The sequence below is a fragment of the Centroberyx gerrardi genome, chromosome 19, assembly GCF_048128805.1.
Source record: "Centroberyx gerrardi isolate f3 chromosome 19, fCenGer3.hap1.cur.20231027, whole genome shotgun sequence".
Classification (NCBI taxonomy): domain Eukaryota; kingdom Metazoa; phylum Chordata; class Actinopteri; order Beryciformes; family Berycidae; genus Centroberyx; species Centroberyx gerrardi.
The window spans coordinates 4,981,574-5,005,457 of record NC_136015.1 but is presented as its reverse complement, the minus strand read 5'-3'; the positions used below and the strand labels follow the sequence as shown (position 1 = coordinate 5,005,457).

Sequence of the window (23,884 nt, the reverse complement as noted above, 5' to 3'; positions counted from 1 at the left end):
TGATTACTACAGCAGAATAAAAATGGAGCTAATATCACGATTCATTTTTCTGCCCCACAATACGTATTGTCACATTTTTATATGGATATACTGATATATTGAATTTCGATATATCGTGCCATCCCTATTAAAAATACACTATTAACATTTTGAAAATCCACCCATCAGCAATACATGAGACCCCCTTGGTTTGGACAGTATGAGCCTATGTGGTCGGACAAATCTTATCAGCGCACGGGAAGTGTTTTACGTATTAGGGAAACAAGGAAGAGAATTATGCCACGACCTGCGGATAAAAAGAATTAGATCATTGGAAAGTCCCTGAGCAAAAGCGGACAATAAAATTATTTCTTCTTAAATTCTGATTGCGAGAAATCTTTACTAGCAGCGTGAATATTGGCTGTAGCTACATCAGTTCCATTACCATTTTGATAACTGTTGCTATAGAAGGGGAACGATGGGTGGAAACTGGAGGCAAAAAAACACTGAACAGGTGTCTCCAAACTTACTGAGCGCAGCTTTAACTTCAACTCAGGTATCACACGCTCATCTATGTGTTGAGAAACTTTTACGACCCTTAGTGCTTATGAAACCCTTTCAAAGCCCATCGGATAAACTTAAAAAAAATGCAACAGTGGTCAAGCTAAAAACAAGACTCTTTTTCTTAGCTCCTGAAAAATTAACAATGCTTTTGATATTGCAGTCTACACACTTTCTGAAGCGGACACATCGGGGACCGGGTATCTGTGCAATCTGATTTCATGGAAGGTAAAACCAAGGCTGCTTTTCTCAGTTCCTGAAAAGTTGACATTTTGGAGCTACAAGGTTTTCACCGGGACAGCAGCATCGATGTTGTGGCTCACCTGTTGTAACCGGGGTTGGGCGCCATTGAAAATGCAGAATAACAGGACAAGAAAGGAACTGTGCCCACACAAAGGCCCGCTTTGTTACCGCGGCGAACGTGAAACCTCAACAGATAAGGCACAAACAGGGACGGACCCACAGAGCCACAGTCAACAGCTACAAGACGGATAATAAGAGCCAACTCTCCTATAGACCCCCACTCTTCTCCTCTGTTTTTCCCTCCCCTTTTTTTCCATCTCTCTACACCGACACACACCCCCCACCACCCTCCGCCACCCCCGCAACAAGCAGCTGAGAAACCCAATCAGTGCTTATCTGTCCATCCGAGCACCTGAAGTGCACAGATGGACCGAGAGATAGAGGCTGAAAGGCGAATGAGGGAAAAAGTAGAAGGGGAGAGGGCAGGAAAAAAAAGAGGGAGAGAACAAGAGGAGGAAGAAAAAGGAGAGATAGCGAGTCAGAGGCCTTAAAGAGGGAGCTGTGTGACTCACCCAATCTGCTCTGAATAGCTGCAGAGACAGAAAAACACAGAGAGAGAGAGAGAGAGAGAGCGAGCGAGTGAGCGAGAGGCATAAAGAGACGACGGAAGAGAGAATGAGGAGGTTTCGGATCACCCAGCCGTCCACAAACGCCCCACTGTGGCCCTATTCTTCGGGGTTTGCCGCTCACCATTCAGCGCTCGTCTTTCGGCCCCCGGACCCGGCGGGGGCCCCTGGGGCGATCGGCGGCCACCGTCAGCTCCCTCTCTGTCCGATGAGAGTCTGCCATTCTGCTCACACACACATCAACACACAACGCACACACACCACAGCCTCGGATCTGCTGCTGAGCGGCCCCATCCGAAGTCTGACTGTGCAGAATTGTGTTTATTTCTGAGCCGCAAATCTTTCTAGCGATGGCATTGGCTCACTAGAATGTAAACAACAATTGACAACAGTCAATGTCATCCCTCGCCAATATGACGGAGGTGAGGACAGGATTTTACTCAACAGCTTCAGAAGTGTCAGTCTGTAAAAGTGTCAGGAGTGTCAGTCTGTAAAACCTGCAGTGAAACCTGCCTCACCCTGCCTTAAGAAACTGCTGACCTACCTAGAAGAATTTCATTAGTTTGGCTTTCAATGGAGAGTTTTTGTGTCACATGATGGTCATCCTGACAAGAAAACAATTAGAGTATATTAGAGTTTCAAGACCATCAAATTGCAGTATAGCCTGTGCAGCAAATTCCAAGTGTTTTGTAGCCAAATGATTGCATTATGAGTCTTTATTTACCCCATTATCTCCTATTGTATATTTAGTTGACTGACACTTCCTTGTTAGTGAAAGCGGGAAGGGTGGCGCCCCCCACAGCGCTCTGTCTGGAGGCTCTGCTGCCCCCAACACCATCTCCTCTGTCTGTCTGATATTATTATCAGTGTAGATTCCTGTATCTCAATATCTAACCCTCAAGAAAACTCCCTTATCTGTTATGACCCTGAACACACAATCAGTGACTTCAGTGCAAGAGGCCAAACACACTCCTCCAGCTTCGCAGGCATGCTGGATGTGTGTGTGTGTGTTTGTGCGTGTGAGAGTGAGACAGAGAGAGAGACAGAGAGAGAGATGAAGAGAGAGGATTGTATAGACATAGACCAGACTGGATAGAAAAGGACACAGGGTGAGAGAGTGTGTATCACATTATCTAAGTGTGTGCATTTAATGTGTCTGCAATTGTTTGCTTTACTATCATTACAACTCACGCAACTGAATTAAACACAGCAACAGAGTCTGTGTCCGATCCCCAAGCCCTCTCATTCCTTCTCATGCACTGGAAGGAAAAAACATGGAGTGGACAGTGACATCAAGCTGGAAACCAGAGTTTGGGCAAGCTATGTAAATAGTATTGGAGTTCAGACACTAAAATTGCATATTGAAATCATATCCTCTTAAAGACCTGAATTAAGAAAAAGCCTCTACATTGTGTCATAAATTAACACAATCATGCCAAGCTTACACAGAGCATGAATAATGTGTTTTATACAAATATTTGTTTCTTACAGATTTATTCAATATTATTTGGATTTTTTTAGTAGGATGCCTATAGTCATGGAGAAAACATATCCGACTGAAAATAACTTTACTTGCCAAAAAAGGTTTTGACGGTCACAAAATGCTAACTGGCTAACGAAGGCTAATGGTAATTTCTGGGCTGTTAGCATTTTGCAACCTTCGATTAAATCACTTTTTTATAGCGGTACAGTCGTCTGACAACAGAAACACAAAGATATGTCAAAGATAACACATGTATTGTGTTTTAAGCTATGCTGAAACACAAACTAAGGGATCACAAACAGAGTTAGAGGTGACAAAAAGTTGTCTTTTTATTGTTTGGGAAAAAGCTAAGATGGAGCTGTGGGGGCTAGCTAACTAGTTAACCAACTAACTCTAACTCACTGTGGTTTTGGTCGTCGTACAAACTGCAATAGAGTTTCTACTGACATGGGGGTGAGTAGATACTGTCAGGATTTACATTTTGTTCCTTCAAGGGTAGATATGGAGTAGGATTTGGGTTTGGGGTTAAGGTTAGAATTAGCATTCAGATTAGTTCAAGGTAAGGGTTAAGGTTAGGTATGTAGCAGTGAGCGTTAAAGTTAGGGTTAGGGAATGAATGTAGTCAATGAAGGTCCTCATACGTATAGTAGTAGTAGTAGCAGTAGTATGTGTGTGTGTGAGAGTGTGTGTGTGTGTGTAATGTCATTTTACTGACAGAAGACGTCTGTTCTTCGTCCCTCTCGCTAACAACACTGCAGCAGTCAAAAACTCTTGTCTGACTGCATTCTTTTGGTGGGAACAAATACAGTGCAGGCATCTGATGACTTCTGTCATCACTCCGTGATGACAAATCTATCTGTCTACAAATGCAAAATCTGGTCTGGAAAAGAAAGTATACATGCATGTCTGAACTGTAACGTAAAGCACGTTTTGGATAATGTACGGTATTTTAGATGAAAGCTGCTGAAAGCTGATATTTTGTGCATCTTAAAATCAGACAAATTGCAAAAAATCCCTATAATTACAACAATTCAGTGTTTCCCCCAGAACTGTATTCTTGTCAGGGTGGAAAAACCTCTCAAACAGCATTTAGACCATCATGGGACACTAAAACTCTCCACTGAAAGCTCTTTAAAGCAGGGTGAGGCAGGTTTCACCGCAGCTTTTACTGACTGACACCACGGAGTATGTTGAGGTAAAACGAGGAGCCTCCATCATATTGGAGGTGGACGACACCGACGGGCCGATATACCCGTCTAACCCTATTTGAAGCCCCTCTTTGTTATGACAAACCTGCCCACTGTAAACCCAAGGGGCCACGATTACAGCTAGTGAGTTCCAAATTCCCCTGACAAACAGTAGAAAGGATCCATTCGCTTCTCTCATCAAAAGCAAATCACTTCCCGCTGCAATATGTGAAAGGACACTTCACATACTACTTTCCTCACTTCAAACACCCTGAACAACCTTAGTTCTGTCCAAACATAGACACACTCCCGGAAATAGACACCCCACACACACACAGACTGAATCAACAGTTTTCGCCTTTTCGACTGGCCATCTAATGATCAATGAAAAAGACATTAAACGGTATCACCAGTTGATTCCACCAAAGGGAAGAGGAGACGGATGCGGCGGCATAACAATCATATCCATTTCCCGTCACACCTCTGCGCGCGGCGAGCGGCGCTGACCCTCTCCATTTGATTCCTCTCTCTCTATTAACGCACGGGCTTCTTTCATGTCGTACAACGTTGACAAATCGCATTATGGACCGCACGTTCGCACCGGGGGGAGCTGTATAGATCGCTGTGACAGGCAGAACAGAGGCAGAGAAAGGCCCCGGCAGATCCGTGCGCGCGCTCTCTCTCTTCTCTCGCTATCTCGGCAGTAAACTGTCACAACTGAACCGGCCTCTTCATCATCGCCCCTACATTACCGCCGGACAGCGGGGAGTAAATAAAGCTATTAAAACCACATGGGAGAAAACTTATGAGATCTGAGGCTGGGGGAATGGGACGGCGCTGGGCCAAGCAGGTGACCGGGGAACTCAGATCTTTATCTGACGTGCATGTAGTGGTGAATAAAAAGTTGGTGATCATCCTAAGGCAAACAACCACCTAAGGAAACACCAATCAATTACATTTTCAGAAAATATTAGCCTTTCCTGGGACTAAGGAAGTGATGTGTTTTACGTTTCCCGTTTGTCTGGAATGAATAGAAGAACAACTGGGTAGTTCATCAACAGAAAATCTGGACACGTTTGATTGACAGCTGATCTCTGGGAAGTGCAGTGCAGAAACACCACAGCAATGAGCGCTTAGTACTAAAGATGGAGGCAAAATTCTACAAAAAACACCCTATCCTCATGTAACTTACATCCATTTGATACTACTAAGTATAATGTATACTGTGATTTTTTGTCATAAAGATTAATGTCAGCCTAAAAGGGTGGTTAAACTATTCTGTAAATTAAAAAGGTGGGCAAGCTGAAGTTTAGATGCATGTAGGTATGTGATAGACAGAGAGAGTAAAGGCAGATGGGGGGGTTCAAAAAGGGGAGTGGCTTTTCCACAGGCCGCAAACACAATGCGAGCGTTTTGAATTGCGTTTTATTCAAAGAGGTTGCGGTCTCCCGCTTGTCAAACCAGTTCTATCAAACTAATCCCACTGTGTCAGCGCCTCAGGACTGAACAAGTAAAAGGAGGAGGAGGAGGAGGAGGAGGAGGAGGAGGAGGAGGAGGGTTTTGTCTTCGTGCCACAAGCCTGTCAGCGGTGACGACATGCTTATAGATTCAACCCGTCTTTCTTTCCGGACAATGTAGTGGCATTTAGGGCTTATGCAAAAGAGCGGGAAGAGATCATTTTCCAGAACATATATCCAAAAAGACATTCAATATTTTTAAAATATAGAGGATGAAGTCTTATCAGTGTTATTTTGTCAAGCAAGGCATTCAGCTACCTTCTATCCTGTTAAAAGTACCAAATTTCATTTTGCGCCTTTACTCATTTTTGTCAATTTTTCAAATATCTCGTTTTGTAAAGAAACCCTCCTAGTAATCTGAAATTTCTTTTTTCAGTGATGATTAACATCGTTTAACATCCACTGGACCCGACTGACCCGCTGTAGCCGAGCGCCTCTTCTCTTTTAAAATGCCCTTCCAGGATCAATTGGGATCATTTCGCTTTATCGGACAAGAACTAAAGCGGAACAACACAGTTCTGCTTCTCCTTCTCCTCAGCCCGGTGCTGCTGATGAGTGTTTTGATCAATGTCATCATAAAAAACGGGTTTCAAAAGAATGTAAGAGCTCTTTACAAGTGTCAGAGGCGATAATAAATATAATAAATTTGTCCTTGCGTGTTTGTACAAGAAAACATCTTTGAAAGGATCCCACCGTACCGGAGACATTGGGCCTCGTGCAAGAACATTTACGTATTCCTATCTTAAATTTCTCGTACTTTTTTCGTGAGGTGGACTCGTACGAGTGTGCCACGTCAGATTCACCAAACGCTCGTATCTTCAGAAAACAGTCGTAAATGACCTGCGTAAACAGGATGAATGGCACCTGTTCTAAATGAACGCGCGTTCATGAGAATTGTGAATTTGCATAATTGACGCCCCAATAATGCCATATAAGGTTAGGCGTCTGCCCCATATGTCGGGAAGCTTCATTCATAAAAATGACACGGAAGACTAAGAAGAAGTCTACCAGCTCAGAGACTGAAGTCCTACTATCAGAAATAAGTCAACCAAAGCATATAATATTTAATATAATTCAATAGTGGAATCAAAGGCCCTGCTAAAGCCAAGGAATGGGAGAAAATAACTTGTGTTGTTAATGCAATGTTGTCTGTTGTGCGTCCCCTTATGAAAAACAACTATAGTATTCCTATACATTTTAGATGAATACTAAATAAATATCCCAACAAAGCTAATTCCCTATAGGAATATTATAGTGATACTACAGAAGACAAAAATACCATGATAAGGTCACTATAAACTCACTATTGAGTACCACAGACACTCTAAGTCCATATCGGAGTATTATAGGAATATTATAGGACTATAGTGATTTGTCGTTAGGGCACCGTCACAGAAATAAAAAAAAAGAAATGGCTTGACATGAAATTAGATGCAAAAAGCAAGACGATCCATGACTGCAACAGGAGGGCCAGGAGGAATTCTCCGTTACACAGACAGATGAAAGAATAGGCCTATACCTGCCATAATTGGTGATATAGCAGTGTCAGGTGTCCAGCGATGTCTTGCACCTCAACCTGGTAAGACCTAAAGCCATTTCTCTTTTTAAAGTTTAGATTCACTTGCACCCACATTAACGTTATCAACTGGAGTAAAATAGCCTAGAAATCAGATTTATCTCCCTCTATAATGTATTTCCCCCAATACAATCTAACCTTGCCTTTGTCTCACTTGAGTGTTTGTCAAATAACCTGGCAAATTAGTGTTTTTTGTTTTGTCTTTGTATTGAGCGCACTTATAGGCTACTATGTAACCCGCATGGATACTTATGAGATTTTATGCGGCTCTGGTAAAATAAATTACGCACTACCTTCTTTTGAAAAATCCAACAGTGCTCCCTTGCTATTTTTCCTATGACTATAACCACTGTACTGGTTAATCTCAACATGATTATACATTACTTTACAGTGTAATTTATATATTCAAACTCAACATTTCTTCAAAGAGACAGAGATACAATCCATTAGTCAACAACAAAGTTTTTTTTTTTGCTTTGGAGAACGGCAGGTTGATTGTACGTGACTCGTACGACAGGTCTGGACCACTCGTAAATTTTGTTCGTACCTAAGAGAAAATTCTAAATACAAGAAAATTGGTGAATGCGCCAAGTTCTCTTAAATCGCTCGTACGAGTGATTTAAGAACGAATCTGTTCGTACGAGTGGTTCTTGCATGAGGCCCACTGTGTGAAGTCTTCATCAGTCTTTGAGGAAGGACGCTGTAAAAGACGTCAAATGAATGGGAGACATTGGGCTGCCTTGACTTTGGAGGATTTCTTGACTTTGGTTCAACACAGATGAAACTGTCATCCGTTGCATATGCATGTGCTTATGGACGGCCATATGTCATATTGCCATATTACCAATTCAAATCAGTTCTGTCCATGTATCAAATCCGCTCAGACTGGGTAATGGAAAAGACCAGGAGTTCCGCTAAGAATCAAACACTGCTAAAAGCGCAACCGCCGCCTATTAAAGCTTTTTATCTGTTGCTTTTCATGCTTTGTATCCTCGCAAAGACGGCACTCCATAATATAACAGAAAGAAATATTGTCTACTGCCTGTTTGCAAATGACTCTACCACAGGAAAATGACTTTCAAAGAAATTGGGAGTGTGTTTGCATTGGATACATCTTGACTACTTTGATTTATATGTGATAAATGTAGTGAAAATGCTCATTAGAACAAGTAAGTAGTAGAACTCATGAAGTATTCATTGAATTAAAAGTCACAGATGAAATTGAAATAACCGGTGATTTATAATGTAATTACATTTGTTATTGCATGCCTCAGTAAGGAAATATAGCTGCACACACATCATCACTTCATTAATTACTGATATTGTCTGATAGCTGTACTTGTCATGTTAACCTGGTACACTAATAAACTTGCTGTTTTGGAGGAACTCCAATTTTGTTGATTTTCATATTTTAGCTTCAATTGAAGGATCACACCATTCCTCTGTGGGTTGAGAAAATTTCTATAAATCTTCAAATTTTCAACCAACAGCGATGATAATATTCTATAGTGTTAAAAAACATGAACTCTCTCTGAGCAACCGGATCTGGGACTGGGCATCTGTGCAATGTGATTTTATGGATTTGCTCGTGTGTGAGCGTGCACGTGTGCATGCATGTGAACGTGCATGTGCGAGTGTTTACGTTTTCGAATGAGCGCTTAACACAGCCATCCACACACCCTTCAAAAATAACACACACACACGCGCGCGCTCTCTCTCTTTGAGTCTATTTGTGGGTGTAATTGGCACATTCACTGGGCAGTAAAAGGCTCTTCTTGCTGGCTAAAAGCCTACAGCTGTAGAGCATGCTTGGTTGCATCTATCCAATAGAAGGGGCTTGCCTCTCACACCGTAGACAACAATGCCTTCGCCATGGAGACAGAAATACAACACAGGAAAAAACTATAATCCGTCGCTTAATCCTTCTGAGTCAGGATGTCAGAAAAATCAAGGCTATTCTACCATGAATTGAACTATTTTTACATCAGCACTCTGCGGACTGAGAGGATATATGGAATTAAATTGTGCCACGTTGCCCATGTTCTCCGAATCACTCAGATAGTGATTTAATTTTGTTCGTCCCCCGCATCTGTCATTAAGGCAGCACAATCTGCACTCATGATGTTTAGTCCCATAGCCATGTAATAAAACAATCTGATGATGATTCTTCACTTCTCTCTCAGTGTGTGTATGTGTGTGTGTGTGTGTGTGTGGAGCTGCCATGTGTACATACAACGGAATTTTGATATATTGTCTGAATTTCTGAACGTAGTATTTTCCGTACATTATACGTAAATTCCGTCTAGGTATTTATAGTGCGCCTCCTTTAAAACCGAGGCCACAGTAGGGAGGTCAGGGGTCACGACAGGCCTTTAAAATGAGGCTTATATTGGCGCATAGCGAGCCTGGGAGTCCGTGGAGAACTTAGTTTGACCCAAACCCCAGTGAGTGAGCTGATCACCACCTCCCTCTGGGCCAAAAAACTCCAAAGGATTCCTGGCATACCATTGCTTCAATTACAGAGCCGGGGAGTAGCGAGGATCGCCGATCAGCTCAAACCCGCAGACCGGAGTCTAGCTGTGAGAAAACTCTAACGACTCGGGAGGGAATTATACGTCTGGGGGATAACACAGCGATGCAGAATTCCCGGGAAACAAAAGGTGTTTAATAGTTACAAAATCCGGGGAGGATGTGTTTCGGAGAAAAGGGTGGATTTCAAAAGGCCGCGAGGAAGGGAGATTTTGACATCTGGTTGTTTCACGATGGTACAATGTGTGACGTGTGGTTGAATTAGGCCGTTTTCAAAACTACTCTGTTTGCTTTGGTCTGAATTGGGGGAAGAGTTGTTGCTTTGCAGCATTTTTACACAATGGTTCAATTGCATTTTACATGGCAAAGATTTCAAGAAAACCACAATTTATCAACAAAAGACACGTAGGAGCAGACATTTCCTTCACTTCCAGGGTAAAACCTTAACCCCATAATACATGGCGTGTTGAATCCATAACGCGCAGATCACAGTCTTAGTCCGGACGAAGCTGCAGGGCTGGTTTGGAAATGCACCGAGACACATTCCTCTCAACAAGGTCTCGGTCCCCTCGGTTTGGACTGCTGTGTTCTCATACGGCCAAATGAACCCGACTAAGGGGGAAAAACCGCTCCGGGGTTCAATAATAACCGCTCTAAACGATCTAAGGAGTGAAAACAGCCTTTGTCTCGGTGTCAGAGAGGAAACGCTGCGGTGTCACTTTGTCCGGCTAGGTACAAGAGGCTTACCTTGCAGCCCTCGCAGGCACTAACACCATAGTGGTATCCGGAGGACTTGTCCTGGCAGACGAAGCAGGGCTTGTAGACTCTGGGAGGGGGCAGTGGGGACGGCGGGCTGGGGACGAGCTCTTCAGAACTGGTGCTCTGCGTTTCAATGGCTGCAGGGAATGCAGACGAGAATCAGAAGATGAGGAAGCAACTGATGCATTTCTGAAAATCCACCTAGGATTTTACCATTAATATATAATTACCATATTCATTTTGAGAGATTAGTATCATTACTGTAAACAAACGGGACCATCACCTAGAAGATTGTCAGTTTCTACCAGCCTCTATAATGCATTTTACATTGTTTCTCCACTGGGTCAGATTTGGCGGGAAATCTGCTGGATTGCTTTACGGCACAAAACAGGAAGAGGTTCTGTTCTTCCAGAGCAAACCGAGCTAAAAGCTTTCAAAGTTTCAAAGGCAGATGGTGGAAGGAGTGAAAGGCCGATGGATAAATCTCTTCCAACATGTTGATCCTCTTCGGGGAGGGGGAGGGGGGACAGGAAGCAACGGGGCATATGGGAAATGTAGTCTTAATTTGGAGAAACACTAGCACTTACAACACCACTGGTGTGAGATAGAGGCTACCAATCGTCTCAACCACAGTCTCATTTGTTTACAGTAATTACACCAAGGTATAACAATTAATTTGATAATGATATACGATGTTTAAAAATGCTACACATAACACCTTTAAGTGAAAATGCACTCAACTTTCAATATACCCACAGGCCCGACCATTACCCGCATGCACACAACCCATCTGCATAGAAAATGGCGAGCAGTCTTTCCAGCATCTCCTGTGATTAGATTACATTCTTCCGTACTTCATCAGAGTAAACTCAATTACTGATGGTAAGGGACAAGCTCTTATAATCACTGGACCCTCGTCCTCGCACGGAATTCCCTGGTGGTTTAATCTAATCTTCCGGGTAGATTCACCCTGTATGACATTTTGCGCGTGTAGAATTTGCCGTACTGCATTTGGCAAATTCAAGGGAAGGCTTAAGAAGTCCACAGCACACACGAGGATAAATGCTATCTCTCTGGAATGGGATGAGGAAGTAAGATGACCAGCAAGGTTAATTAGAATGCGATGATTTATGAATCTATTCTGTGTTTGAATAGCATTTTCGGGCGGCAAGGAGAAATCTCTGTGACTGGTTACGCAACGATGACAGCATCGACTTGCTAAAACTTCTGCGTAATGTTTAAGTAGACATGGAGACATACACACAGAGCTGGCATGTCACTGGAGGACTCTATAAAGCTGACATAATGGTGCTGTATTAGGATTTAGAGAAAGTTCGCTGGTCTGAATATCAAGTGGTCTGCTCCCGGTCTCCGTTTGAGAGTAAACAAATTTAGGAGGGGAATTCAGCCGTGTTCGTTTCTCCTTTCTCCAAGCAACTATTTCCCGTCAGTGCAACCTGGTTTCATTGATGAGGACAGACAGCCATTTGTTTCAGTTTAAGTCGGGTCAATCATCATCTCATTGCTCCAAATACGCAAAATGGTTTCCTTCTGTGCCTAGCAGTAAACAGGCAGAAGCAGCTTGCGCATAAAGCAGGTGTATGGTCAAATACCACACTGTTGGCATGCCGACAGTGTGGCACAAAAAGCCATCTGATGAATAATTTTGTAATAAAGACAAGTTCACCGTCCGTTGATTTAGTGTTCTCTTTAATGATACATGCTGCATGGAGAGAAGTACATAATAGCAAAGGGAATGGTGCAGTTCTCTGACAAGGGTCAGACTAACCAGGCTTATATCTTCAGGACAGCCACCTGCAAGCCTACCCCCCTCCTAGTATCTCATGATGGTGTTTGTACGGATGTTACTTATAGTTTACTTATTTCAAACAATAATTGCTACGTATACTTCAGGTTGTTGGGCAGTCATGGACATTAGAATATATTCTGTAGCTAATACAGTTTTAGAAGTATGAGTATTAAAAAAAGTTGGTCTTTTGGTTCATCTTGCCCCAGGGCTTGTAGCACATTTTACCCAATAACCATCATATTGACAGCTGCTTCACACGGCTAATCAGGCCCACATTTATGCTACGTTCATGACTCACCTCAGCCTTAAACTAATATATAATAAAGCCTCAAACGTAACTACTGTACTTCCATTTCGATACAAGAAATCATATCTTCACCATGATTAAATCACCTAACAGCAAAAATCTATGTTTTTGACCTGGCTCTTTCCCCATGTGCTCTCCTCCATCACAGATTCCGGGAAATAAATTATTCTTCCTAAATCTGTGATCACATGACTCATTTTGTGTATGTTTGCCTAGATACAAGGGGTGGCTCATCTTACCCACGGGCTCAACTTACCCCTGCCTCCCCTACCCATGCGAGCACGACAGGGAAACCGCGCAATAACATCAGGGGATTTCACGTATGAAACATGGAGCGAGTGAGACAAGGTGTTCACGTACGACGATGATGAGGATGTATGACTAGTGGGCCGCAAAAACAATGTATATTACCCTTCCCCAGGTGGCGCGGCACACTTTAATACACATCGAGAGAAAAAATACTTTTGCTGCTGATATGCCTTCGGAGCATTTGTGACGGCTGGATAGTTGCACATTGTGGAGAGGCAGCGCCAACATTTCGGCCTCGCTGCCTATTTGAAACTCATGGCTGCGTCTGGGAGGCAGCGTGACCACCTGCAGACAGATGGGACGCATAAACGTAGATGCATTACACTCCTTAGCGTGTTTGTGTGTGTGTGTGTGTGTGTGTGGGTGTGTGCTCGATGTGTACCTGCGTGCGCCGTATAGGCCCTATCAGGTGCAAGGGAGCCTTTTTCCATTTTCTGCGTGATTAAACCTTGAGTCGACGTCCCCGCATGTTAACATACACAGCGGCGGCCGTTAGAGGAATAAAGGCCAGTGACAGACAAGTGCGCGGCGAGTCTCGCTTAAGAGCAGGCGGGGAAAAATGTCTGGTTCGCTGTGGCTGCTGAACCCGTAGCCTCTGGCTGAACCTGCTGGCGGGGTCAAACAGGAAAGCACACACTCCCCGCTGGAGGCTGCAGTCTGAATGAGGGGAAAGACCAGAGAAAACAGGCCTCCTGATTTGCCCGGTCCGGCGGGACTGAGCTCACTGACACCGGGGTGAGACCGATATAGAGGGCCGATACTGGACTTTTGTGAAAATCATCCACCTCTGATATGATGGATATGATGCAGTTTGATTGATTACATATTACATTATTGTAGAACTGCTAAATGCTACTCTGGTTGTCTATGAGAAGCCCTTAACCTGAATTGATTCTAATGAGGCATTTTGATCAGATTCTACACATGAAAGTACGCTTGAAAATGTTTTTTGTTATTTCTGTTTCAGTGTTTTAAGTCGAAATGCTGTTTCCGCCCGGAGAAGAATTAAATTCTGGGTGAGACACTGAATACTTGTAATTTTCTGGCTTGAAAATGGTCAAATTATATTGTATATGGTGACAAAATATCGGCTAATCAAATTCTAGTGCACACACAGGCACTGTCAGGCAGGCAAGAGCTGTTGTATAATCTGTTGCCGATATAGAGCTACAGCACCAAATTATCCGTTCTCTCTGCGTCCTTATATCCAGTTACCCCAGTCTGAAAATCAGTGACATGTAAAACTCCTCTTCCTCTGCCCACATGGTCCGCAGGACACACAGATGGCAAAGGACCTGAAGCGAAATCTGTTTTGCTGCACACAGGCAATTTAACACAATGATATCACAACGGCATCAGAAATTAGGACAAAGCTGCTTCTTTTGCTTTCGAAGGACAGGTGAATTCAAAGTCGGACTGAATTCCACTCATTCCAGTTTAAATGAAAATTAATTGAATTTCAATCGATTGAATCCATGAATGATAAATTAAATTGACTGAATTAGATTGGCTCCACAATTTATTCAATCAACAAATTAAATCAATCAAGCAATTTAAATCAGCCAATTCAACTCAATCTAACAATCAAGTTAACCCAGTCACATAAATCAATTGAAATCAGACCTGACGAGTTATTACAGTTGAACAGAAAAAGGAGCAATGAGAGAAAAGATAAAGAAAGACAAAAACAGAGTAAAAGGGACAGAGAGAGAGAGAGAGAGAGAGAGAGAGAGAGAGAGAGAGAGAGGCATTTCCTGAAGACCCTCGGGGTATTTGTGTATTTGGTTTGCGTTACGAAAAAAAAAAGCTCTGGTGGTTTGGGTGTGGAGCGGCGGGCATAGCCTTGGAGGATTATGGGAGAATATTACTCCCAGTCGGTGCGTCCAGTCCCCTCCTCCCCTCCTCCCGCACTCAGCTGACGCTTCATCCAGTCTGGAAGTGTTTTTCCTCCAGGTTCTCTGCAGGAGCATGGAGCGGCATAGCTCGCATACGCCAGGGCCCAAGTCAAAGGAAACGGTCAAGGTTCACCCAAAGTGCACCAAATTAGAACCAGCTTCGCGGCCGCTCTCGCGTACTCATTTTATTGAGGAGGATATTTATAAGCCCTTTAAACACTCCAAAGGGAAGGAATAACAATGAGGTACAGTCGTTTGACACTCGATGTCTGGCGTAGGAATGGGAGAAAGAGACGGGTGGGAAGGGCCTGGCGGTCTGTTTCTCATCAAGAGAAGGCTTCAGAAAGGCAAGAAGTCTTTCACCGAATAATAATTTGCTACTAAAACTTCCAAAACCCGCTGATTTATCAATTACATTTCTGGTGACAAGGTGGAGAAATGAGTGATGAAACAAAATTTTTGGTCAGCCTGTCATGTCGTCCACCTCTGATATGACGGAGGTTCCTCCCTGACCAGATACAGAAAAACAAAAACCTGAAAAAAAGTCTGGAAAAACCAGACATGACATTTGATCTTCTTACTGTTAACCCTAAAAGAACTTCATCAGTCTGGGTTTCAGTGGAGAGTTTTAGTGTCCCATGATGGTCTAATTGCTGTTTCAGAGGCTTTTCCACCCTGACAAGAATACAATTCTGGGGGAAACAGTGAATATTGAATATTGGCATAAAATAATACAAAATATTGGTATTGGTATCGGCCTGCATGAACCCCTCTCAGTCGAATTTCAGTAGAATTTCACAGGGAAAACTTTCATGTCAACAACTGGCCCGCTGAAGACAAATCGGGGGAATTCAAAGCGATAGTTTGTGTGCTACAGTGGAGGAAGGCTGTTTGGGTTTGGTTTAGAGGTTCCCGAGCGGTCATGTGACTGTGACCAACGCCCACCCCCGTTCCCTCGACCCAGCCCCCCCCCCCGTCCCCCCCCGCGACCTCGTGCTGACCCCGGCAGGTGACGAGGTCAAACGGGAGATGGGACGCGGTGCTCGCCGCGTAGAACAGGTGCGAGCCGCTTCAAAGCTTCCATAAAAACCCGACCGGGAAACTAAGACGGCCGTAAAAGCAGGAGACGAGGAAGGAGGGAAGCGAGAGGGGGAAAAGGGAAGGAAAAGTGGGAAAGGATGGGGATGGGGATGGGGGGGGGTTCTTCTTGCAGCAGGGGGAGAGAAACGCGATAGGTTTTCTTTTTAATCCGTAGGAATTCGCGGCCTTAAAAGCGCAGCGCAGGGTATGATTTTATTCTCCCCTGCCAGCACTTTCAGATGTAACTCGATTCTGATGTCGGCTCCGTTAGGAAACCGTCAGGACTACAAAGTACCGAGAGTCTGGAAGCTCATGACTCATTTTCAGGGACGGAACGATTGGAGAATCATATTAAATAGTCTGCTAATAGGCTGTACAAACTCATTTCAAATAGCAGGACGGACATAACGACACTTACCTAACCCAATACGTTATGACTGTTCAGACCAGATGGACAGCTGCACACTATGTTCCAGTAAGTGGTTAGGCTGACCTATTTCCTGTGACCCGTACTATTCATACCACACCATGCACTCCACAGAACAGAGAGACCTGATGAAGGCTGTTACGGGTTAAAATGTTGTCTTTTAATGAATAAATGTGATTTTGGAGCATAGTGTGCAGGTCCTATGCTTCATTTTTGCACTTAAGAAGATGCACCTATGACTAAATGAGTTCTACAATTTCTCTTACTGCAATATAAATGCACAGAAGGGTTTGTGTGATATGGGTTGTTAAAGGCCGATAGTGGATTTTCCTGCCAATGTGTCAGTATCTTTAAATTTGACCTATTTCATGCATAAAGTATCCAGATCTGTGTTCTCCTCGCTGTGGAAAAGCCTCTGAAACAGCATTTAGACCATCATGAGACACTAAAACTCTCCACTGAAATCCAGACTAATGAAATTCTTTTTGGGTTAATGGGTGACTCACCTCACCTATTCAACAGAAGGGAAACTCTGGGATAGATTACCTTTGAATGAAGAATTAATTCACAAACAGCATTAGTCAACAATTAAATGAATGAGTCAAATGTCACATCAGGTTTCCCAGACTGTTCCTCCATCAGATCAGAGACGGACGATGCTGACCGTCTCCCCCCCGCTCGCTCAAAGCTGGAACCCCTAAGACTCTCCTAATCATCTCCATTAAGCGCGGGCCCGGCATCACACGGCTCCCCTTTCATTTCCAATGTTGTACATCGCTTTTATTTTCCCCCATCCTGCTTTCATTTCAAAATTAGCTGGGTGTGCAAGCTGTGCTAATGGCCTTTCATGTCCATATCAGAGGCGCTTAAGCCTTGAAGACAAAAAAGGCCCCAATTATCCCATAACAGACACCGCCTGCACATATCAGGCTGTAGAATCAAGCGCTATCTTTTCAAGTCACAATACAATCACCTTTCCGCTTATTTGTTTCACAGTTTTTAGATGTTTCTGAAGAGAGAAATTGAAGGCACTTGCTGTACGACGCTTTTAATATTGTATCAATTTGTTTCCTCAGATGGCATAATCACATGGTGTGGGCGGAATGGACAGCAATTCTCAGCTGCAAAGCCCATTTTATCTCTACAAAAGGAGGTCCTTGATCATTCTTAATTAACACCTAAACCAGAAGAGGAAGTGCGTTAACGGACCGCTCATTGTCAATGCGGCTAATTAACACCCCGGAGACTTCCATTATCCTGAATAAATAAGTGAATAAACCAACATTTCTATGACCCTGGGAGAGGCTTTTCAAATCAAAGGCGAAGTTAAACAGTGCCTTATTCAAACAGGGAAAGGGCAGGGGAGTCCGGTGTGACAGCGCAAAAGGCCAACATGCAGCTTTATGGCTACCGTATGAATAACTCGGAGTAAAATTAAAAAGGAAAATCAACAATATCTTATTCCGATCCATTGAGCGGCTGATGAATCCTGTCTTATAAGGCCAATTTGAGCATATGTGTTAAAGGGCACTGATTTTCTAATTGCACCGCAAATCAAAGGCACCTTGGTGTGCTAATTGTGTAATTTGACGGGTCGCTTTAATGCTGAAGATTACCGCATTACCTTTGGTTGGTTAACCAATGTACATGAAACACTTTGTTCAATGCCCTGAGAAGATGTGGGCTTTCTTCGCCGATGCACCGAGTGGCATTTTTAATTGAATCCTACAATAACTGGAATAAGATCATAATGGGGATTTGATCTGGCAGCGCAGTGTTCAGGATCTGTATTTACAATGAGCGAGAGCATAATAGTATTTTAAAAACTCCCTCATCTAATTTCATAATGAAATGGGTATGGACAAGGAATACAGTTAATAAAGAAATGGTATACAACACTTTTTCATAGAAATTTGAACAAATGATATGTGCTGACTGAGTGCTTTTTTATAGTGAAAATGTTCAATTTTTCAATAAAGTGCACTCCGTCGGTACACCATGTAAATGAAAAACTTCAAAAATGAGGTTGCAAAATGTAATCTTAATATCGCTTGGTACTAATAATAATCTACATACAGCATGTTTCGCCTGTAAGCATTATCATCACTGTTATTGTCATAATTATCAAGTTATATATGATTGGTATAAGTTATATAGTATAAGTTATATATGATATCATGAGTTAGAAATAGGCATTACTGCAGGAATTATTGTTGTTCTAATGTCTCTATATATAAAAGCTGATCTGACAGGCTAATGAAGGATGCTTCAGAAAGGTAAAAGGTTCCAGGTGAACGGCAGCTACAGCTTTTCCACTCTCCCCCTCCTCCGCTGATAAGAGCCACTTGACAGACAGAGTGCCCTTGAGCAAATACTTCCTGGGAAACGAGAGCTGCAGCCCGCTCATTATGGGATCAGAGTAAATCATGGGGCGGCGGGGCGACATGGGGCAAAACAAACACTCCACCTCTGACACCGAGCCTGCCTCCATGCACAGGATCTCCATAAGCTCTTCACATTTACACCCATTTAGGTGACACTTGCCTCCAAGTGGTGCTCATAAGGCATCATAAGCACTTCAGCACAGTGTCAGTGCATGATGATTATTATAATCAGAGCATATACAATAAATGTAGGGGGATGAATACTTTATGGGGCAACTGTAGAGTTAATGGCATGATATTAAATTGAGGTATTGAAGTGTATTTTAAGGCATTACCAGCCGATTATAATCCCATTAGAAGCACAGATAAACTTTTGGTAACACTTTCTATGAAGCCAGTGTCTATAATACATTATAATCATACTTATAACACATTATAATGCCATCATAATGCATTATAAGTATAGTTATAATCATGCATAGACAGTTATGTTTTATAACATTATAAACACATTACTTACAATCTGTTATAAAGCTTTTTCATTACCACTTAAATGAAAAAGCTTTATAACAGATTATGAGTAATGTTATAAAACATTATAACTGTCTATGCATGATTATAACTATACTTATAATTATTATGATGGCATTATAATGTGTTATAAGTAGCCTATGATTATAATGTATTATAGACACGGGCTTCATAGAAAGTGTTACCAAACTGTTCTTACAATATAATCATGAGACAAACATCAGAAAATTACATTCAATTCAATATCATGTCATTAACCATACAGTTGCTTCATAAAGTGCTACATTTGTTTTTGGCATATTGTGATTATTATCTCTTATAAGCAGGACTTCAAGTGTAATTTTTGGATGTTTGTCTGATGATTAGATAATTTATCTCTGCTTCTAATGGAATTATAATCTGATGGTAATATATATCGCAATGCACTTGACGGATAACTTATGGATGCAGTGCTTAAAATCCTTCAAAGAATGTAGTCAGTGGCCCTTTATGAAGCCAATTAGTCTTGAGGGGGGGGAAAAACACAGGAGAACTCGGAGCAGTCGATCTAATAGCCTTGGCGCTGGGCAATTCAAAACGCAGAGGGTCTGACATGTTCCGACTGCAGCCCGCTAACCTTGTTGAAAAGTCCGCCGGTCATTTATCTAAATCAGTGTCAGAGCGCGCTGGCCGCGGCTCGTCAGGCCGCCCCTCCTGTCATGTGCGGCCGGGGAGGAGGTGTGCGAACGCCGCCCCGTGTTGTTTACCCTCCGCATTCCTCCAGCCCTGCGGCCGGGAAGGGACCGACAGGCTCCGGACCGGGTCTCATCTGATCTCAAACTTGATCTGATCCGGGACGAGCCCATATATCAGCGGGTCGGGGCTGTTTCCACATGCTGAAGATTTATGACCCGCACAGTAGGAATGAAATATGACTTTTGGAGGAACATTTTTTTTTTTTTTTGGAAAAGTCAGGGAGAGTTTCATAAGGCTTTCATGCTGAGGCTGTAAAGTGGGAAGAGCAGGAGGTTTTGAACTTATAGCACTTTACCTGAAGTGCGTTGTGATGCGTTACCAGCAGATTACACCATTAGAGGCAGAGATACACTTTTCTTACAGTATAATCACCAGAAAATTACATTAAATTTAATATCATGTCATTAACTATGCAGTTGCCCTATAACGTATTCAACCCCCTGAACATTTTGCACAGTTTGCTCTGATTATAATAATTAGAATGCACTCACAATGTGCTTATAAAGCGCTTATGATGCCTTATGAGCACCACTACAAGTAAAGTGTCTAACAGGCCAATTACCTGCCTTTACTCTGCTTATTACACATTATACTGATCCAATGAGCCAAAGCACAACTTGTCACTTTTCCTCAGTTTCACTCCTGAGCATGCAACACTATCACTCCCGGGGCCCAATGTGGAAACTTGTAGTGGATGGAGACGCGGACACGGACCTGCGCTGGCCCGACCTGGAGGGTGGGGGGGTGAGGGGTGAGGGGTGGTGGGGGGGGGGGGGGCACTGAACTCATCATTCAGACACACACACAGACACAGACACACACACGGGTTTTAAATGCAATGAGAAGCGGGGGACCTACAGTGTGCGCTCCGGCGGTGCTGCCAGTCCCTGTGCGCCAGTCCGCTGATGCAGGCTTTCAGCGCCTTCTCCTGCAGCATGCAGGAGGACGGGCTGGACGTGTAGAAATCCAGCATCTGTCCCGGACTCACGGCCAGCACGTCCATACAGTCAAACATTGTGGTTTTTTTCTCCCTCTCGCGACGCTTCAACTATAGACTCTGTCCTCTTGCGTTATGGATCAAAATCGCCGACATAAGCGCACACAACTCCATCAAACTCCGCTGCTTCCCCCCCCCCTTCCCTCCTCCTCCTCCTCCTCCTTCTCCTCCTCTTCTTCTTCTTCTTCTTCTCCTTCTTCTTGGCACGGCAGATCTCACTCTTCTGCTTCCCCTTCTTCTTCTCCGTCCCGCACCGGAATCATGAATTATGTCGGGACAAAACTGCTCGCAGCTTCGTCTAAGCGGTCGCTTGCCATTTTTTCGCACCGTGTCCACTTAATGCGCTGGTATTTGTGCGCGAGCGGGATTCCTCCATAATATCCCCCGACGTGTTTTTTTTTTTGCTAAGAAATCGTTTCGCCCTGTCCGGTTACCGACAGCAGAGAGAGCAGTCCTCGGGTAGTAAAGCCCGCCTGAATTGGAGTATCTTTCTTTCTAATATCTAAAAAAAAAATAACACGGATGGCGTTTAAAACCACATGTTCCCCTCCTCGATGACGAATGGGTTATCCTTCCTCCGCGCAGCTCATTTCCAACTAGTTTTGCCACAGAGAATGAAAGATTGAATTCCCTAATATATGCGAGTGAACTTTGTATGAACCCTTCCGAGGCTGCTGACCTTCAAATGACCCAGGCAGGCTGACATCACTGCAGCTCCGCAGCGCGGAACAAGGCGGAGGCAAGAAACGCAGGAGAGGAGAGAAAAAAAAGAAAGAATAAAGATCAGTTTTAATTTTTTTTTCTTCTTCTCCCTGGAAAGAACATAATACACGACGGTTCGCCAAAATTTGAAGCATGTTTTTTTTTTATTCTATGCTGTTTGTGTGGAGAAGTGTTACAGCTCCAACTGCCTGTTCTCTGCAGGGTGTTGCTTTTTACGCACGGTGATATCCCAATATAGGAGCATGTATCATACCTACAAAAATATAATATGGTCATATACAACACAGTCTGACATGGGTTTACAAATATCAGTTCATTTATTTTTTGTTATAATGGTAAGACTAAACCCTAACTAAACTATGGCAAAGTCCCCAAACTTGCTGGTAGGAACAGAATACATTTCTGGGGATAAAGTGGAACAATGACTGATAACTGACAGTATATTATTGTTTGGTCAGTGTAATAAATTATTATATCACCAAACTGTCAGCTTAGAGGGAGCATTCGTTCTGATGTTCCCCTGATGTGGAGTTTTTTAGATATGGTTTCCAAATTTGTGCTTTATCTTTGCTTTCCATTATAATGATTAAAGCTACAAGATCACATTTGGACTCACTTATGCTCAGACATGGGAGTGCAGCACCATGCCATACCCAACTGACACTTCTAGGTGCAGGGTAAACCCACCTAAACTCACTTGATGCACCTTTTTATTTGTGAAATAGGGTTTATGCACCTTTCAAGTTCATGCAAATCAAAACTACTCTGAACATGTAATTATATCATTGTTTTTTTTATTACAGTGATGGTAGTTCTCTTTTTGGTGATCACAAATGTTTAGTTTAACCACCTTTTTACATAGCACTATCATAACCACATTATAAGCACCTTGTGAGTGCATGATGATTATTATAATCAGAGCATGATACTATAAACACAATGTGCAAAATAATGTAGGGAGATTGAATACTTTATGAAGAAACTGTATACTTAATGACATATTAAACAGAATGTAATTTTCTGGCAAACTCTGATAATTATAAGAAAAGTTAATCTATGCTTCTAATGGGATTATAGTCTGCTTGTAATGATTCCCAATGCATTTCAACTGAAATGTTTGTATATGTGGTTGCTTTATATGTCAATTAATAGAATATATATTGTTAAAATGTTTGTAAATATGGGATGAAACCTGAAAAATTGAATAAACGAGTGAGATTTAATGCTGAAATGAAATCATTTTACAAGGCAGAATAATCTCAGTTGATAAATGGAACAACGCTCTACTGAGGTTTTAAATCCAGGAGCTGCAGTGTGTTTTGTGGATCAGACCACAGAGGAAACTAAGGACAAATACAAGTTGAGTCAGTTGTACAACACTGCAGCTGATAAGGCAGCCAGCCTGTAACTTTGGCCTACATCTGACTATTGACTCCATAATGACAGTATGATGCAAACACGTGGCATGGGCTGCAGAAGACAAGAAACCTTCAATATTGTGAAACATTTTGTTTTTCTTTAAAAAAATAAATAAATAATTAAAGCCAGTATTGCATGTCCCTTACAAAAAAATCACATGTGAAAAACCACATGTGAATCCACTGCACATGTGCTTTTTGGACACATGTTGGTTTTCATATGTGAGCATGTGGAATTTCCCCATGACATTTTTACCTGTGAATTGTCTCTTTGCATGTAAAATTCAGTTTTCACATGTGAAATATTGTAATATGTAATGGCAGGTAAACGTGAAAAAAAATGTAAACGTGAAAAAAAAACTCTTAACCTATGAATTAAAATTTTCACATCTGAAATAAAAAATGGATGTCAGAGTGCATGAGGAAAAACTGTTCACATGTGAAAACCTACTTGTCCAAAAAGTACATGTGCTTTGATTTCACATGTGGATTTTCATGCGACTGTTTTTGTTTTTTTGTTTAGTTCTGGTACACACCAATGGAAAGAACAAAGCATCATTTCCTACCTTCTTTCACTGACCTCTACTTCCATCTGTTACTTAGTATTCACTTCAACTTTTCATTTATTTCTAACCTTGCCAACACTGGGACTCCATCCCAAACTCCTCATAGTTGAAGCCCACATGGTAACTGCTGTTAACTGCTGCTGAAGCTGCATTCTCAAGCATGCTGCCTCAGTGTTAATGTCTCTTAAAAACAAACTGTGGTCACTCATACATTTTTATTCAATATATCTTTATATGGAGGC

At 42.6% G+C, this 23,884-nt stretch overlaps 1 protein-coding gene across 1 annotated transcript in view; it reads right to left on the bottom strand.

The window, feature by feature from the left end:
* The window catches only part of LOC139918232 (retinoic acid receptor beta-like), an 81,699-nt gene that overhangs the window by 36,179 nt on the left and 21,636 nt on the right, over positions 1–23,884 (bottom strand). The window contains exon 2 of the mRNA XM_078290584.1: positions 10,449–10,597. Coding sequence (XP_078146710.1) covers positions 10,449–10,597 — 149 coding nt within the window. The remainder of the gene's footprint in view (positions 1–10,448; positions 10,598–23,884) is intronic.